Below are 18,792 nucleotides of genomic sequence, written 5' to 3'. Positions count from 1 at the left end.
ATTGATAAAATATAGTATATACATAAGATGGAATGCTGTTCAGCAATGAGAAGAATGAACTGTTGATAAACACAATATGGATGGATCTCAAACTAAATGACAGAAGCTAAACAAAAAAGTATGTGTGACCCATTTGATTCCATTTATTTAAAATTCTAGAAAATGCAAATTAATCTATCATGACAGCAAATTAGTGGTTACCTGAGAAAGGGAGCAGTGATTATGGAGGGGCATGAGTAAACTTTGGTTGGGAGGCAGGGGAATGGATATTTTCATGATCTTAAATGTTGTAATGCTTTTACAGGTATATACAAAAGTGAGATTCTGTAAGTATGAGCAATTCATTGTGTATCAATTATACCTCAATAAATAAAAGAACTAATACATACAATGGATGAGTCTCTCAAAAATCCTACTCTGTGCAAAAGAAGCCAAACACTAGAGACTGCATATTATATGATTCCATTTATAAGAAATTTCTAGAAAAGACCAAATTTTAGAGTCAGAAAACAGATCAGTAGTTGCCTAGTTCCAGAAATAAGAGTGAATGCAAACAGGCACAAGGGAGAGGTGGGATGGATGGAGGGATTAAAGTGTTATAAAATTAGATTGTGCTGTTGATTGCACAAATGTAAAAATTTACTAAAAAAAAAAAATTTACTAAAACACATTGAACTTTAAGGTCAGTGAATTACATGTAAATTGTATTTCAGTAAAACTTGTAAAAAAGCAAGAGTCAAAAAGTTTTTAGCTTATGAAACTGGCAGCAATTCTTTAAAAGATAATTTGTTAAAAGAGAATATTAATTCAGTATGTGTTTATATTTCTACTGTATACTAAGCATTATCAGATACTGGTGAACACAGATAGGATCGATAGGATCCCTGAGTAAGCAGGGAAAACAGAGAGATGCAATTAAAGTATTCTTAAAATTCTTCTCAAAGAGGAAGCACACTGCAGTACCATCTCACTCTAGGCTCACTATGCAGTAAGACAAACACTTTCAGATATTGTTGGTAGAAACAAATTGGCCCAACCTCCCTGGAAAGTAATTTGACAGTATATACAGCCTGAATTTATACCCTTTGATTCAGAATTCTAGTTTGTAAATAATCAGAAATTTGAATAGATTTGTTCTATCCAAACAATTGGCTTTTGTCACTGGTCATTCTATATTTAAAAATTCAAAGTAACAAAAATGTACAGTAATAGAATGGCTCAATAAGTCACAGTATACAGTGTCATATTATGCAAACATTGGAATTTGTGTTTACACAAAACACACTGGGGGTTAGAAAATTGTAATTATTTCATCATTACAAATGTGTACATCTATATATGCAAGCTAAAGATAAGGCTACAACATAACTCTGGGCCATGGGATTACAAGTAGTTTGTTTTTTTATACTGGTCTGTAATTTATAAGGTTCATAAAACAAGCATGTATTACTTTAATAAATAGGAAAAAAGTTATCTCCCTTATGTTTACATAGGTAGTATGTTTAAATAGATAATACATAGGTGTATTCACAGCAGAAGAGGTAGAAAATACAGATAAACAAAAAACTTCACTTAAAATCCACCATTCAGAGACAGCCTTTCTTCCCTTCCAGACATTTCAATGCAAATAGATAATGTTTTATAAAAATGGAATTTATATTACATACTGTTTTGTAACCTGCTATAAAAGAAAGGAGAAAACAAAGATAGGCATAAACACTTAGAAGTTTGTTACTCTAAAAAGAAAAACTGATGGCAGCTAAAGAGAAAAACTAACTGGCTCAAACAAGTTTTTTCCAGTTGTAGTGCTCAGGTTGTGCCTGGAGAGGAGAGAGGAGAGGCAAAGGGTCGCAGACTGAAGAAAAAGGGAGGGGTCAAGAGAGGAGATGCAGAGACCAGCTGTAATGAAATTTGACCAGTGTGTAGGAGAGGCTTCTGCTGGACACTCCTCATGTTATAGGAGATAAGACCTCCATAGAGCACATGTGGGTGATGAAGTCCTGAAGAGAAGGTTTACAACAGCCACAGCCTATAGAGAACTAGAATGTTAAAGGAAAAGGAAGACCTGTTTAGAGTTAATAGCTGAGTGATAGGTCCAAAAGTAAGGCCAGACCCAGAATCCCAGGGTTACACCACCTAGGGCTTCATCTCAAGAGGAATTACAAATACATCAGAGTGAGTCTGTCAAACAAAATATACCAGATTCAGATACTAGCAATGGAGAAAGAATGGTTGGTACTATGGAAAGAGCAGAGGCTTAGAAAGGAGCCAGACAGATCCGGTTCTACCTACCACTCACCAGCTGGACAGGTTATCTGACTCCTCAGGCTCAGTTTCAGAAGACTCCAGCAACTATGTTCCAAGATGGTTGTGAGAATCTAAGATAATATATCTAAACACCTGGCACATAGTAGATACCTGATGAATAGTAGCTATTACTATTGTTACTACTCCTTGTTTGGGAAGAGATGCAACATAACATCATTGGCTAAGAGCATGGAATTTAGACTTAGACAAACCTAATTAATTTCAGATCCTTGCTCTTTCACTTAACTAGCTGTGTAATCCCAGGCATCCAAGCCTCAGCATCACCTATACAATGAGGGTACCACCTGTCACACTAAGCTGTTTAAAGAATTAAGACAATGTGTACAGTATCCTTGTACTTTGCCCTTAGGGATAGTAGCTCTGTAATCAATGAACATTGGCTATTGTTACTACCACTTCTGTGATTGTCGCCATAATTACATAACCTCTCTGAACTAGAATTAATCAGCTGTAACATTACCATTCCACTACCTACCTTATTCCCTTCATTTCCAGGACACAGTACATGGCACACATTTGACACACAGTAAATATACTGCATAAAACAACAGGACTATACTGAGAATTATAGATCTGTAATGCATCCAACGGTGTCAGGCATATAAGTGCTGAGAAAAATGGAGTTGTTTGTGTTTCCACAAGAACCTGGGCTTCTCCAGGGCAAAGAAAAACAATTTTTTTATTTGGTATTTGGTTTTTTGTTTTTTGTTTTTTTTGTTTTTTTGTTTTGTTTTTGTTTTTTGTTTTTTGTTTTAAGCAGCCTCCACACCTAGTACAGAGCCCAACTTGGGACTTGAGCTCACAACCCTGAGATCAAGACCTGAGCTGTAATCAAGAGTCCGTCGTCACTTAACCAACTGAGCAACCCCCAAAGACAGGCACCCACAAAGAACAGTTTTATTCATCTTTTAATCCTAGCACCTGGCAAAATGTTAGGGGTGTAGGAGATCCTTAGCAAATGTTTACTGAGTGACATAGAAGGCAACAGACATTCAACAGCCACCCCTCACTACAGGATAACTACAAGAATCCAGACAACTTGACCCTCCCAAAACAACCTGAAATTCCCCATCTACTTTACCATCTAACAAACATCATAGGTAGACTTTGTCAGGTACCTCTACCACCTAATTCAAGGCTGGTACTTGAATAAAGCCTTTAATAATAACCTACTAATGACTCCAGATATGAGTGAGGTGAAAGACTGCAAACACTGAGGCTGCAAACATTGTGAATTATCACATCTAGCACACGACATGATCACAACATTTAACAGCATTTGTATAAAGTCAAGGTAATGAATGATAGGGGAAACGAGAGAGACAGGGTACTAGTTACATTCAACTGTGTGTGCCACCTATATGAAGATAACAGGTTAGGATGTCAAATTTATAATTAACATTCTTATGATTTCTTCAATAAAGAAATTATTGCAGAAATTATTCTGCAATACAAAAAAATTATGTAAAGCAGGCTAAAGGGTCCTTACCTTAGGAAGCTGAGACCTACAATATTAAAAACAAACCTTTCTGGCAATTTGGCAAATATATGATTACTTCATATTTTTAGTTAAGAATATTTTATGTTATCTTAAAACATTTCTTACAGGATATTCTGGTATTTCACCAACAGATTAACCTAGACTGAACACAATTTGCTTTTTTTATTCTGAATGTCTTTGATTACTAAATAGAGGCTTGCTGCAGAAAAATTGGAAAATTTGGAAAAAAATTGGAAAATAGAGATTAAAATCACCCTTGGTTCAGTCATCCAGAGATAACCATTATTTACACTTTTAGAGTATTTTTTTTTCTTTTAAATTTTTATTTATTTATGATAGTCACAGAGAGAGAGAGAGAGGCAGAGACCTAGGCAGAGGGAGAAGCAGGCTCCATGCACCGGGAGCCCGATGTGGGACTCGATCCCGGGTCTCCAGGATCGCGCCCTGGGCCAAAGGCAGGCGCCAAACCGCCGCGCCACCCAGGGATCCCAGTGTATTTCTTTTTGACACTGAATGTTACTGAATGACTTTCAATGCTTCAGAAGTGTTTTCTCAAGCAATAACTCACATCCACTTCTCTATTATTGGACATTTAGAAAATGTAGAACTGTTTACTCCAGAATGTTTTTAAAAGTAGCTTTTTCCTTCATATTATATATAAACGTCTATGAATTACTCTTTGTAATAGTTGTACATTTACTTCCATCAACACTGGAAAATAAGGTACTGTAGGCAAAGGCCAGCCCAAAACCCACTAGATCATCTTCTAGGAATGAGTAAGAGTCAAGTGTGGAGTAAAGGGTTGTGTGCAGCCTGACTGTCCTCAACAAAGTGGGAGAATTTAACAGAGGAGCAGTGGGGGAAGGCAAGGTAACGTGTGTATGTAACAGCGACATGAGAAGAGAGAAAGAAGCAATGACAGGAATTAATCTAGAGCATGAGATATAATCTTACAAGTAGAATAGTTCTGAATCATGTTTAATAGTCCTCAGTAAACAGCAGCTTTATATGGACCTGAATTTAACATGTTTTAATTTTTCTGGCTCTCAGCAAAACAAGACAAAACCCAATTTTATTTCAATAGAGATTCACTGGTACTCAATGCCAGGCATTGTGGTTAGTAATAAAAATGAATGAGACCCTATCCCTCCAAGTTCATGATTCAAATATATTTAACCCAAATTTTTATACTATCTACATGCAGACTAAGAATAAACAATTGGGGCAGCCCAGGTGGCTCAGTGGTTTAGCCCCGCCTTTGGCCGAAGGGGTGATCCTGGAGTCCCAGGATCAAGTCCCACATCGGGCTCCCGGCATGGAGGCTGCTTCTCCCTCTGCCTGTGCCTCTGCCTCTCTCTGTGTGTCTCTCATGAATAAATAAATATTTTTTAATTAAAAAAAAAAAAGAATAAACAATTGAGGGCTCATGACCCTAGGGAACTGCAAGAGACCAAACGTGAAGTGAGATCAACCTTCTGAGGCAAGAAAGTAGATGGTGTATATTAACAAACTTTAACAAGAGTTGAAACAAGATTTTCTAGTTAATGAATGGGTCAACAAGGCAATGCACTAAACCAAATATCCAACTTTGTAGGTAATGTAATTTCAGTTAATCCATTTTATATAAGTGATTTAAGATTTAAAACTATAAAGTAAGATTCATCCACTCCTATTTCTAAAGTTTTATAAGACTCCAAATTAAAGAACTACTTAACATTTCATTCTATGCTTATAGCCAGCATATGTCTTAGATTTTCTCAAACCCTAAATCAAATATTCTATCCCTTTACCCCTACAAATAGAATCCCAAAAATGGAATCAAACCACAATTCCCAGACAACACCCTTAAACCACACAAATCCTTTTTTGACCATATATGTGCCGGTCATTATTTATTCCAAGAATCTGCAAAACCAGCCTTAATACTTTTGCCCAGAAATTGCTTATCTGAGAGGGGAACTAACTACTTAGGGAAACAGATTTCTAACGGCAAACATACTGCTAGCAAAAATACCCGTTATTTTCCCTTATGCTAACAACATTATGTTAATACTAGGTTAAATAATTTGTTCTCAATACTAAGCTTCCTAGTGAACTATTTGTGAACCGTAGGAGTTCTGCTTCAATCCTCTGACCCTGCTACTCATTCAGAAATAACCAATTAAATTAACAGAATACTTCATAAAATAACCTTCAGTTGTGCTCAGAGGAATCCCAGTTACCTACAAGTAAACCTGGAAGTGGCCATTTAGAAGGAATGTTAACTGTCTCCTTCAGAAATTCCTAGAGAACAGAATAAAGTTTAGACTCTTAAGAGTTCTGACTTCAGTGACTTCAAGAGTACCTCTACACACACCATTTTACTCCACCCTTCCCTGACAACTTGACACATCATTTCACAATGCACATTAGGACAGTCACTTTTTATTCATTTTGAGCACCTACTGCCAGTTACTATACTATATGTAGCCCAATGAAATTAGTGAGTTGGAAAATGGACACTTTATAGTCAAGTGAGGAAGACAACTATATAATTGTGAAGGAAACAAACCGTAAATCAGTAATGAAGAGAGAATTGCGATTTAAGGTGCTAAAGAAATTTCCTGAGGTGTTGAGAGCCTAAAGGTTGAGAAGGAAATAGGTATGAAAAAAGCAGGGAGCAAAAATGTTCTAGGTAGAGGAAGAAAAACATAAGTGGCTCTGAGGCAGGAAACGTGTTGAGGACATTTTTTAAAAGACTGGTATGGCTGGAATATAAGGAGAAAAGAGAGAAATGTGGCTGTAAAGATAGGGCCCAGATCATGCAGGTCCTCGGGAAGCTATTGAAAAAGAGTTAAGGAAGTAATATAATCCCACTTACATTTTTTGAGGATAGTAATCTTCAGATCAGTAGTGGTTAAAGAAGAGAAGCAGGGAGACAAATAAGGAAGCCCTTGCAGGCATCTAAATAAAAGATGGTGGTGGGGATTAAGAAGTGCTTTTCGTGATGAGCACCAGGTATTGTATACAAGTGATGAATCACTATACTGTACACCTGAAACTAATATTACATTGTATGTTAACTGGAATTTTAAAAAAATTTAACGGGTCGCCTGGGTGGCTCAATTTTAGCTCAAGTCTTGATCTCAGAGTCATAAGTTCAAGCCCCACATTGGGCTCCATGCTGGGTATGGAGCTTACTTGATACAGAGGGATGGATATAGCACGTGGCTGGCTCATCCTAAAGAGCTTGTGACTCTTGATCCTCGGGGTCATGAATTTGAGTCCTACATCAGATGTAGAGATCATTTAAATGAATTTTTTTGAAAATGGTGGTTACTCAGGCACTAGGAATGAGGGACCTTTTAAATGCCATTTCAGATTAAAAGATGAACATAAGTTAACCAAAGGGTAAGGGCACTGCAGGCCACTGAAGAACACATACAGTGACACTAGGTCCCAAGCCTGTAACCCATTTTGACAAGGTAGATAGCATGGTATCGCAATGGCAGAGGGTATGTGACAAGAGTGAAGGCAGGAAGACCAGTTGTTAGAAAACTATTGCAATAATCCAAGCAATGAAATATAGTGCTGTGGACTGTATCAGTGGCAATAGGGAGGGAGCAGCAAGATGTGCCCATGTATTATTGTAAATGGTAGAAGAGACTGGCTGGATTTGAAGAAGGGAGGGCAAATGAGGAGAGAAGAGAAATTTGGGATTACTGGATTTCTGGCTTTAAGTGGGAAGATTATGGTAGAGCCAAGGGTGTGTGAAGGATGAGTTCAACTTTATATATATTGCCATGATGGAAAAGCCATAGACTAGGCAACTGGATACATGGCAGTCTCCAGGTTAGCAAGAAGCTTAGGCTGGATATGTACATTTAGAAACCACAGGTAAACAAGTGGTGGATAAAGCTTTAAGAAAGACTGTCCAAGAGAATACAAAATGAGAAGAGCTTAATCCAGAATCCTGGGATGTACTGACACTGAAGGGGCAAGAGGTAGAGCAGGGTTTGTGAACAGTACTGTTTTAAGATGGATTATTCTGTTGTGAGTTGTCATCTAGCACATTGTAGGATATTTAGCAGCATCCCTGAACCCACTAGATGCCAGGAGGACCCACCCGGTTATGACAAATATGCATCCAGGCATTGCCAAATGTCCCCAGGAGGAACAAATCACCCCCATTTGGAAACATTGAGATAAGAGTGTAAGTCTCCAAACACTGATAAAAGGTTCTGAATGAACTCCCTCAATCCAGAAGATTCCTCCAAAGTCTTTGTGCATAGTACTGCTCTTGGTGCCTTGAAAGTATGAAAAAAATTCAGGTGGCATTCCACTCTAACCGACCCACAGGGCTTGAGAATATTTTTGTGTACTAGGCTGGATTAAAATCCATTACTAGAAATCCCGTTTCTGGTATGAGACTACAGTGGGAAGAAAAATTCCTTTGTAAAAATTACATTCACAAATGGACATACATAAAATATGTGACCCTGATTCTGCCCCTCCAACACAGGATTAGGTGTCACCATCTTGTTCTAGTAGGCCCCAGCAATTCTCAATCATGAGAATAGCAAATAACATTTTTCATGAGTTTATGATTTAATGTCCACTTGACCCTGGAGGGTAGGAACTGCTATTAACTCATTAGTTGAGGAAACTGATGCAGAAGGGTTATGTAACATGCCCAAAATCACATTAAGTGATCAAACTGAGATTGGAACCTGACTTTTCTAAAGCCCATGCTCTAAAGCTATAAAACACTTAACCATTATTCCAGATGGCCTCCATTAGGCTACAAGCTCTGTGAGGAAGCAGCTAGTTCTTTTTCACCATTGTATTCCTAGCATTTGGCTCAGTTCAGGCCTAACTTATTTGCAGATCTGCACTAAAATGTTTAACACCCTGAGGGCTCAGACAGTAAGTTTGAGCATCAAGAGGAAGAAAATGTCTTCCACTCTTGACAGGAAATAAGCAGTCACAGTATCTGACACTGCATTGCTAGAATTAACTTTTGGGAATTTTGTTCCAGAAATGGAGGCTTGACCATCAACCCTGCCTCACTGCCATTACAGTAGTTACCCTCGTTAATGCCTCCTCCAGCAGATGCTGGTTACATTGAGGCCTCAAGGTTATGCAAGAATGGAACAGAAACAAGTATAGAATGGGATATTTCTACAAAATGAAGTTGTTAAATAATTTTTGATAGGATTACAAGTTGGTACCCAAGGGTGAGTTTTCCAAACATCAGATAGGTTTTTTGTTTTTAACATTGTCTATTGTCTATTCAAAAATGTGTTGGAAAGTTGAATAGCGGGGGCACCTGGGTGGCTCAGTCCTTTAAGCATCTCCCTTTGGCTCAGGTCCTGACCCCAGGGTCCTGGGATCGAGCCTCACATCAGGCTCCCTGCTTAGCCTGGGGAGCCTGCTTCTCCCTCTCCCTCTGCTCCTGCCCCCCCCCCCCCACACACACACACTAGTGCTTACTCATGCTCTTAAATAAATCTCTGAAAATAAAGTTCAATAGGTACCGCCTCTACTACTGGGCATACCTGCTTCAACATAGATTTCCTCATTAGCTGGCCTTTTTGATGAAAGGACTATATGTCCAGAAGTTTCTGCACATACTGTGTAAAGTCCTTGCAATGAACTGGGTGAAAAGATTAAGCTGGTGATACCAAATCTCTATCAGACATTTGTAATTATCATGTATATTTTTCTGGGTCCAGATGTAACCTCAGCATATTTATCAATTTATTTTTTCAAGCAGCCATCATTCCTACTAGGTAAAATATTTTATCATCCCTGCCTAAGGCCACCCTCAGGGACAGCCTGGAAGTAATGGAACTCAGGGGATACCAATAACTTTTAAGAGGAATAAGCAAAGGGACTATGCTGGGAAGTTCGGTAAGGAATAGGAGATCCATGAATGGGCTTTAATCTGCTCTGTGTATATACTTACACATCAAAATGTACTTCTTGGAAACCAGAGAAGCTATAAAGCAACTTGCGAGGTGAGAAGGCTCCCCACTGCATGGAAGGCATTCATACAAAGCTTGTACTTTATGGACCGCACACCCTCCCCACTATAGCCTAACCTGCAATGCTTTCATTCCCACCAGCCCTCCTAGGAAAGCTGGATACAGCACATGAACCTGGGCTTTAAACAGGGAGAATGTTTGCTGTTCTAGGTGGAAGCACTTTCTCCTCCAGGATGGCTTAGTTGTTTATAGCTGACATTTAACAACTGAGGCTACTTTTGCAAGCTGGTGGTCTTCAGTCCCTAGTTTGCCATATTGATTCCTACCCAAACATTGAAATTTTTTAAAAAATCAGTAACTCACTTGTTTGTTCTTTCAGCTCCTTTGAAGATTATGAAACAGAGGAACCTGCCTCTCCCTCTGAAATTGGAAACAAAGGCAATAAAAGTAAAACAGTAACCTCAAGCCTTTCAGAGAAATGTGGAAAGCTTCAATCAGTGGATGAAGAGTAGCTGCCAATGTCTACGTGAAAGAGAGATACGTATTTTAAATGTCTTTTTCTTGTGGAGATGCTCGTTTGCATACTGCTTTTTAAAGGCTTTGATTTCTGCAAGTGTGTATCTGCACGAGGAACTTTAAAAACATTTTTAAGCAATAGGTCTGGATACACATAATTTGGGAGACTCCTCCAATTTGCCTCAAACCTTCTACTACAGAGCTTTTCCTCCAAATACAATGATATACATCACCTTCCAAAGTCTGTGAATCAGCACTCTTCACCCCTGAATGTACCAAGGATCTCTTGGGGACAGTGCCAAGCACAGTTCTCTGCAGAGGAGTTGCCTCTGTTGCCCAATATCCCTGAGGCCCCTCAGGGCTCCTATGGAACCCAGAAGAAACTTTCACTTGCAGAAAACTTGAGTCAAAAAAATTCTGGAACTTAAAAAAGCAGTTAAGGGCCTCCAGAAGTGACTTGGTAATAAAAGCACTGCCAAAACATCTCAGAGACTTTTTAATATGTGTACTGGAGTTCAAAGATCTTGAACTTATTTGGTTTAATGTAATTTCACAATGACCTGCCAAACTGCTAGTCACTTTACATCCTCAGGTGTTGTAACCACTGGGCCTTCCAATCTTGGCAAGCTCTGAATAATCTCTCCCCATCTTGACTGTGGATCTTATATAAAATATAATGAAAAACTTCTAAGTACAGAATTTGACTCATACTTGAAAAAAAAATTTCCTTTTAACTTCTCTAACAATCTGTGGAGAATTACTGAATGACTCATTAACTCCAAATTAGTTGACGCCCCATCTATACTTCCCATCAGAAGGCCTACTTGAAGACTTAGTGATATTCGAATAGATGTATTCATCACTGAATATCAGATTAAGCCAACAGTAAGAGCCTCAAATGTAAACATTATCCCTTCATGTTGAAAAGGAACTACTATTTAAATATTCCATCACCTCAATATTTATCAAAAGAATGGAAGAAAGCAGTGATACCACTCATAAAGGAAACCGATTTCATCTGTACTATAGTGTGTTCATTACAGAATTCTACATTTTTTCCAGCGAGTCACAGTGCACCCAAATCCTGCAATATCCTTAAAGATAAAACTGAAAATAAACTATGAAAAAAGATGGACACTTCTAATAGTGTAAGCAAAAGAAACCCCCAAGAAACTTTTAACATCCATCTCTGTCAAAGTCATCACCTTTTCCTCTGGGTCTTTTGCTTTAACCACTAGTCTTGAATGTCAGAATTGCTGCCCTTGCCACCCTGCTTTGGTTCCTCTCCTGATGTCAAAGTCAAAAAAAGAAATAATCAAACCTTGGACTATGATAGGCAAAAACAGAGATAAGGGCAATTTAGGAAATGTACCATCAACTGGTATAACAGTAGTTCTTCTTGTCAGTATTCTCCATTGCCTGTTATTTCACCTTTCATGATCAGAATTAATCTTTTAATGGTTACAGAAAAGTGATAAATATTAAAATTTGTTATCTAATAGTTCACAAAGAATTAAAAGCTTAAAAAATTACTAAATTTTTAGGAAACACTACATGTAATAATCTAAACACACTAGTAAATTAGGATTACAAGTATTTGTGATACACAAAATTTACCATCTATTCTATCCACCCTTTACCAGGGAGAGAAACCAATTACTTTTTTTAAAATTTCAGATAAAATATTTAACATACCTTTTTTAGAAGCCAGGTATGGCTTAAAGGTTTTATTATCCATAATGATCTAAACTAAGACTCATCAGCAAAATATAAAAATTCAAATTTCTAATACACATTTGATTTTTAATACTATTTGGCTTTTTATCTTTTTACCTGTGTCTCCTTACTGAAATCCTCTTGCTTTTACTTTGGTCTGTATTTGGTTTCAAATGTCCATAATTATAAAAAGTAACACCTACCAGTATCATTCCATTTAAGATAAAGCTATTTTAATTTAGGTTACCCAGAGTATCATATTTTCAGACATAAGTGTTTCACTGTAGTCCTTTCTTAAGAATTGAATGCAAGAAATGTGAATTGAGAAACTAGAACAGTATATATTTGACTTTCTGGTAAAGATCTCACTGAATAAAATCACTATTGCCCAATTGGAAATTCCAAGTTTTTACAATAACCCAGGCTCTTTGATAAAAATTAAATTGAGGGTTATCATGGTCTTAATGCTATTCAATGAAAAATGAGTTTCACAGCGTAACATAACATTAATTGCCCAGGTAATCAAACTAATGAAATTCTGTGTATTTTCTCTGCATCTTATCTATGTCATTGTGTACAATTCAAAGTGTTTATATAAAACTCTAGATTAATCAAATGAGGTAAGTCATTTGCTCAATTTTTGGAAATGTTACAGAAGTGTGTTTGGGTGGAGAAACCTGCATGATTTAACTTGTTTTTGTTTTTCCCTTTTTGCAAAACTAAATAAAGAGACAAGTTGTCAAATATGAACCATGTTCACTAAGATAATCTACTACACACTTTTGGTTTTATTCACACTTGCACTTCGTCTTTATGTTTGAAAGAGTTGAAAGAGTTAACACTGTAAACAAACTTGAGTTTCAAAGAATAACTCTTTGAACTCCTGGGCAAATTATAAAGGAAGATAATACCACCTCATAACTGAGAAGTGATTTCCTTTGGGGAGAATAAGAAAGAGGACTACAAATTGGGAATCAGAGGGATCAAAAGGGACTTGAGCCTTGTATACTTTTTAGCCTTGGATATAATGTATTCTTTTAAAAGAATGTGTAACTGATTATTATTTGGGTATCTAAAACTCAATTTTTTAGAAAAGAAGGAGAAAAGTTAATATATCATTCCAAGTATTAGATTCTGACACTGTACTTTGAACTCAGTATTTTCTAAAGCATTTCTTATTTGTAACTTATGGGAAAAGAAATTTTGTTTTTAATCTGTTGTAAAACTGCTTTTCTTCAGCAAGGTCACCATAGAGTTGTTTCAAGAATACTAAGAACACAGTAAAATAAAACGAATTCTTTATCCCAGAACCACATTATAGTTCTGCACAGAAATGCAGACTTAATGAATCTAACCAAAAAGATAAATTGCCAGTTCTAACACTTCTATCATTTGTGTATGTTAACAAAGATTCAAAGAAAAACTGAAGATGTACATATTAAAAGCTGTTATTGTTTTGATGGTTTCAAACCCTGATAAAGTAAATCCAGTTACTACAGTAATAATTTCTTCCTCATCCCTAATCAGCCATTGGTCAGCATTCCTAAGTAACTCATGGTATAAAGAAAAACAATGCAAAACTCAAGGCACTATTCTCCCCCAAATGTATATAATATAGGCCATTCAGAGCATACTATCCCAGACTCCTCAGTATTCTACAACATAGAATTAGAAAACTAACATTTATTGATAGATTTAAGGTGTAATACAGGTTTCCAAAAATGTGGCAGTGAGAATACCAGCATAAAAAAGAGAAACTTGTGCTAAAAACAACCTGAATTCATCATTGGCAATATTACATAACAATCAAGGCCCTCACATACTAACGATTTCCGCTTTGTCTATATTGCCAAGCTCCCATGCATCAAAAAAACACAAAACTAAAATTATCAAACTTGGGAAGCAATAAAGTACTCTGAATTTTAAGATCATAATATTAGGAAAATTTGGGAGATTTGCAAAATATATCCTAATCATCCATGTGTACAGTCTCATTTCTAGTCATCTTTGCAGTGATCATTAGTGAATAAAGAACAGATTTTACAAGTTTATATATAGCAGGGCATCTGGGTTCAACACAAAACTGTTACAAACTTTAGGCAAATACATGTTTCATAAGACACTGCTAACACTTAGAGGAATTAAATAAAATTCCAAATCTTGGAAAGCAAATAAAGACAAGACAACTAAGAAGCATTTTCCACCATTTACTCTTGTTATCAAAAATAGTTCAACTCTTCTTGCAAAACAAAAACAAAATAGTACATACTGGACACATACATCACATTTTTCTTCCTATGGCTTTAGCCCACCCCCACCCCACCAAGAGACAAAAAAAAAAAAAAAAAAAAAAAAAAAAAGGCGCCCAACAACAACAGAAACAATTCTACCTGACCACATTCACAGAAAATGACACCAGGATACACTACAAAACAGAAGGAGGTGTCATCTGCTCTGTGTCCAAGGTTTCTTCTCCGTGTCTTGTACTAGGTGAGTAACCATCATTGAACATGCTGTGTGCCAAATCAAAACATAACTTCAACATATGTCAGATCTCATGAGAGACGGTGAACGTAGTAGAAATTGGAAATTTTCCAGCAGTATTTTTCTTTAAATAAGCACTGTCAAAGCAGCAATTCTTCTTTTAAATCATAAGGTCATTTCTTTACAACCTAGTCAGTCCTTGTTTTATTTGGGCTGTGCTCTTTCAAGCAACTGACTAGATTTCCCTTCAACAGAATGTTTGTGACTCACTTGTCTTCCCCATAAAAATTAAAGGGAAGACAGGCATTTAAACTGAAACAGTTTGTGCTTTACATGCAAAAGAGCATTCTAAAGAAAATCCTCCTAGCTTCAAATCTACCTAAATGCACAGGCTTCATAAAAACGCATTTTTATTTGGCCTCTATAAAGAAGCCTTCATAAAGAATAGCACCCCAAAAAAGAGAAAAGGAGCATATTCAAAAATAAAGTCTGTGAAACTATTAGAGGAAACAAAAAAAAAAAATCAAAGAAGTGGCCAATAGCAATAAATATAATGCATAAATCTGGAGAGGTTTGGGGGCATTATTTCAAAATTATTTTAAATAAATCCCAATTTCTAAATAAAAATTTTTATAATTTTTAAAATTCTGTCGCATCCTACAGTCTAAATTCAATTACCTTCAGAATAAGACTGCTCTTCTCCACTTCATTTATTAATTAGAACATTGCTAAAAGTGAAGGACTTCAAATTCTTTTCCCTAGAAATGAGTCAGACATAACTATAAAAGTTATTACTCAAAGTCAGAAGAGTTTTATAGCATAAAAAGCTAAATATCTGCAGTCTTGACAGAATTTCAGTTTGTTCACTTTTTAAAATACAGATTTCAACATTCTAATGAGGGGCAAATTTTCTTTCATCATAATACTGCTGATTTAAGAACTGCTACATACACCAGTAGCCAATTTTCATGATCAGAAATGGTATTATGTCAGCACAAAGGTTGAGCTGGACACATCAGCTTTTCAACAGGAGAAGCATCAATGGCATCTGAAGGCAGCACTGAGTCTCCTGAACTAACGGCTACTTTTTCACAAAAAATTAGCACAATCTTTATGGACTGACTAGATACCACTTCCTTACATTTAATCATAAACTTTGATTATGCACAAAGCATGACCATAAACAATGAGGTTAATGTTATTTTCCTTGCCAAAGTTCATTTTGTATAAATCAGTTGCATCAGCATTTGTTCTCAAACTATGAGGTTCTGTAAGAACTAAGGACATATAGTTGTAGGGTTACTCCTCCATTATCTGCAAACTATTTCCCCGACACTAACACATATAACTTAGCAATGAAAACACTTGATACAAGTGATCTATATGCAGGAGCTCCGGCAAGTTAAACCAACAAAACCATAGCTGCCGTAAAACTGTAGCTATTTCCCTACCAGAGGTAGGTTTAAAGACCCACTGATTTAACAGTCGAATCTCATGTCTATAGCTTCATCCAAACTTTTATCATCGTGTGTACTGGCAGCTAAAAACGTTGTAACTGGGGACCCTGTGACATTAATTACACTGGTGCTGGTACTAGCATTGCGCACAGCAATGCTAGTCACGTTAATGCCCAAAGTGAGCCTGGTCTGCTCCAAGGCCTTTTCTGGCACAGCAAATGCCTCCAGCTTCTTCTCCCCATTGGCCATATAGGAGTTTTGGCAGCCACGACATATACAATCTAAGCAGGCTTTGCGGTTAGAGTAGCAAGGGCAGCGTTGGCCGCGGCATGTAAGAACACTTGGATTTTGAGTAGCACGCCCACATTTACACCCTTTCTTTTCCTGGGGTTTTTTATACACAGTCTTGGTAGGACTTCCTGGCATAAAATGGTGACTAGGAATCTTTTCCTTTACTGTTTTGTCTTTTTTAAGAATACCTGGCTTGGTTTTTGAGTGAGATTTCTTGGATCCGTGTTCATGACTCTTTTTCATGCTTTTAGTAGATAAAAGTACAGTTTTGCTGATTTTGGGTGTTGTGCCTCCATTGGGAACAGTTGCAATAGGTTGAAGAGAAATTTTGCTCTCCCGTTTCACCGTCACAGGGGCAGATGCCCCCAACGTTGGGCCTCGGATAATGGTAGAAATTGGAAGTGGCTGAACTTTCTCACTGTCACTTTCTGATCTGGATCGTTTTCTATTCAATTTTGCTACTTTCGGAGTTGCTGCTGTACATGATAACCCATGAAGTGCAGGACTGGTGGACATAAACACATTATGGCTAAGAGACTGGGAAGAAAGCTGCAGAAAAGGTCCATTGGATACAGTGGTTTCCAAGTTAGGTTGCAAATTAGGGCAACAAACCTCTGTATTTGAAACGGTTTCTAAGCTGCGGAGCACTTCCTCAACACTCAGTAAGAGAGAGTCACCAGGTTTTATATCTTCACTGAAACTGCAGATATCAATGCCTGTGGAGCATAAGTCAGTGGCTACTGTGTCACAGACAGGTGGCAAGCTATCAGACAGATCCTCAGTTTTTATGTCAACAGTGTTACATACATCAATTGTGTTTGAATGTTCTGGTGAAGGAATATTTATACCAAATCTATCTATTGAGAGCCCATTGTAAGTAGGCAAACCATTGATAACAGAACTGCCAATAGCAATGCTGAGGGTGCTTTCAGATATTGGAGATAAACTAGCTTGAGGATCAGCTGTGGGTTCTGAGGTTGAAGGTAAAGGGGAATGTGTTAAACACAAAGTAAAGGATGAATCTGAGGGTTTTTCTGTCTCCTCACAAAACAATGATCCATCATTAAGCAAAGCCAAAATATCAGAAGAACAGTCGACTGCTTCTATTATATCCCGTGCCAATGTAGTCTGTGTTATATATTCGCATAGTTTTTTGTAGCAGTTCACTAGGATGCTTAACTGCTTGTTTTCCTCAAATTGCTCATAGTCTTTGCACCAGCTACATGAAGGTTTCATCATCATTTTCTTGCCTTTACAAGGTTTGCAGACATAATGTTGGCAGGTGGAGTTGGTGGGTGCAATAGGATCTTGTAGCAAATGTCCTAAGAGGAAAAAAGGAGGAAAGCAAAGATTTTAGTAAAATAAATTTATGATTTCATATACTGAAGTTAAGATGAGATTTTAAGTAATCTGTGTAAAATTGAGATGGGTTAAACTCACCAGACCAGATAACAAAAAACATATCTTACAGGAAATGGAAAAATACTCAATAGTGCACTTCACTTCCATGCCATATTCCCCATTCTTTTATCTCAAACCAGAATCTTCCTTGATTCTGTGTTTCTCTCCCAAACAGTACGTTCTGGTCCACTTTCTTATCCTCTTCTCCAAAGGCTATAAAGAGTTGAAGATCAGTCACCAAAAGCACAAACTTGGCTTAAAACCCTTGGAAACTCAACCTAACACAGCACAGTAATGCTATATTGCACTGAGAAAATCATACTGTTTTTTATTAAACACTGGAAAAAAAGATATGAGCAAGAGACACTTAGTCCCTACTCTCCTTAAACATAGTTTAAGGATATCAATCAGTACAAAGGCATCTTCACCAAAAAAAGTATAATTTCAAGCCATTTTATTAGATACACACTTATCGTAATACTAAGACTGAAATGTAATTATGATAAAAGAGCTATATTCATTTATCAAAAGAAAAAAAGGGGAGTAATACATTAAACTCCAATTCTCCTACAGAAAATCAATGCAATGACAAAAAAGAATTATATTTGAACACACAAAAGGAAAAAAAAAGGGCATACTACCAGATTTAAATTCTTCTGACAAAATATACAATGACCCTAGTCATAAACCCCAAGTATCCTAAGTACAGCAATATCATGTAAAAGTGAAAGTGGTCTCCCAAATTATAAATGACTTGTGTAGATTATGTACCAGGAAATTGAGAAAGCAACCAGATCCAGTCTCTATTCCCAACCTCCTCCACAAAGAAGCAACCGTTCTTGGTTCCCAATTCAGGACAAATAGTTAGTAATAAACTCAAAGTAGCACCTGTTTCTCATACAAAATTATGTAATTAAGACTCAGGCATGGGAAAGAAGATACTTCACACTACAGCCAAGTGAAATCAGCAAACCCTCCCTTAAAAGCAACTATAAACCTGAAAATTTTTGACAAAACGAGTCATTTCACAATGTTTCACATAAAAACATTTGAGAAGCATTTATGTTTGAAAAACTGCTCAATTTCAGGTAACGATGGTGAGAATCTATGGTGTTCTAGTTTGGGGCTGCCC

General features: G+C 37.0%; 2 protein-coding genes across 10 annotated transcripts in view; one reads left to right on the top strand and one right to left on the bottom strand.

The window, feature by feature from the left end:
• Positions 1-12,777, top strand: part of PPP2R3A (protein phosphatase 2 regulatory subunit B''alpha) — a 193,853-nt gene extending 181,076 nt beyond the window's left edge. For all 6 annotated transcript variants that reach the window (XM_077865041.1, XM_077865042.1, XM_077865045.1 and 3 more), the window contains one exon: positions 10,175-12,777. In XM_077865041.1, coding sequence (XP_077721167.1) covers positions 10,175-10,307 — 133 coding nt within the window. In that variant the 3' untranslated portion in view covers positions 10,308-12,777. The remainder of the gene's footprint in view (positions 1-10,174) is intronic.
• Positions 12,778-13,690: 913 nt separating this feature from the next.
• MSL2 (MSL complex subunit 2) overlaps positions 13,691-18,792 on the bottom strand; it is a 35,117-nt gene continuing 30,015 nt past the window's right edge. For all 4 annotated transcript variants that reach the window (XM_077865050.1, XM_077865048.1, XM_077865049.1 and 1 more), the window contains one exon: positions 13,691-17,581. In XM_077865050.1, coding sequence (XP_077721176.1) covers positions 15,990-17,581 — 1,592 coding nt within the window. In that variant the 3' untranslated portion in view covers positions 13,691-15,989. The remainder of the gene's footprint in view (positions 17,582-18,792) is intronic.

The sequence above is a fragment of the Canis aureus genome, chromosome 22 (assembly GCF_053574225.1).
Source record: "Canis aureus isolate CA01 chromosome 22, VMU_Caureus_v.1.0, whole genome shotgun sequence".
NCBI classification, from domain to species: domain Eukaryota; kingdom Metazoa; phylum Chordata; class Mammalia; order Carnivora; family Canidae; genus Canis; species Canis aureus.
Note: the sequence above shows the minus strand (reverse complement) of the source record. Positions and strands in the feature narration are given on the sequence as shown.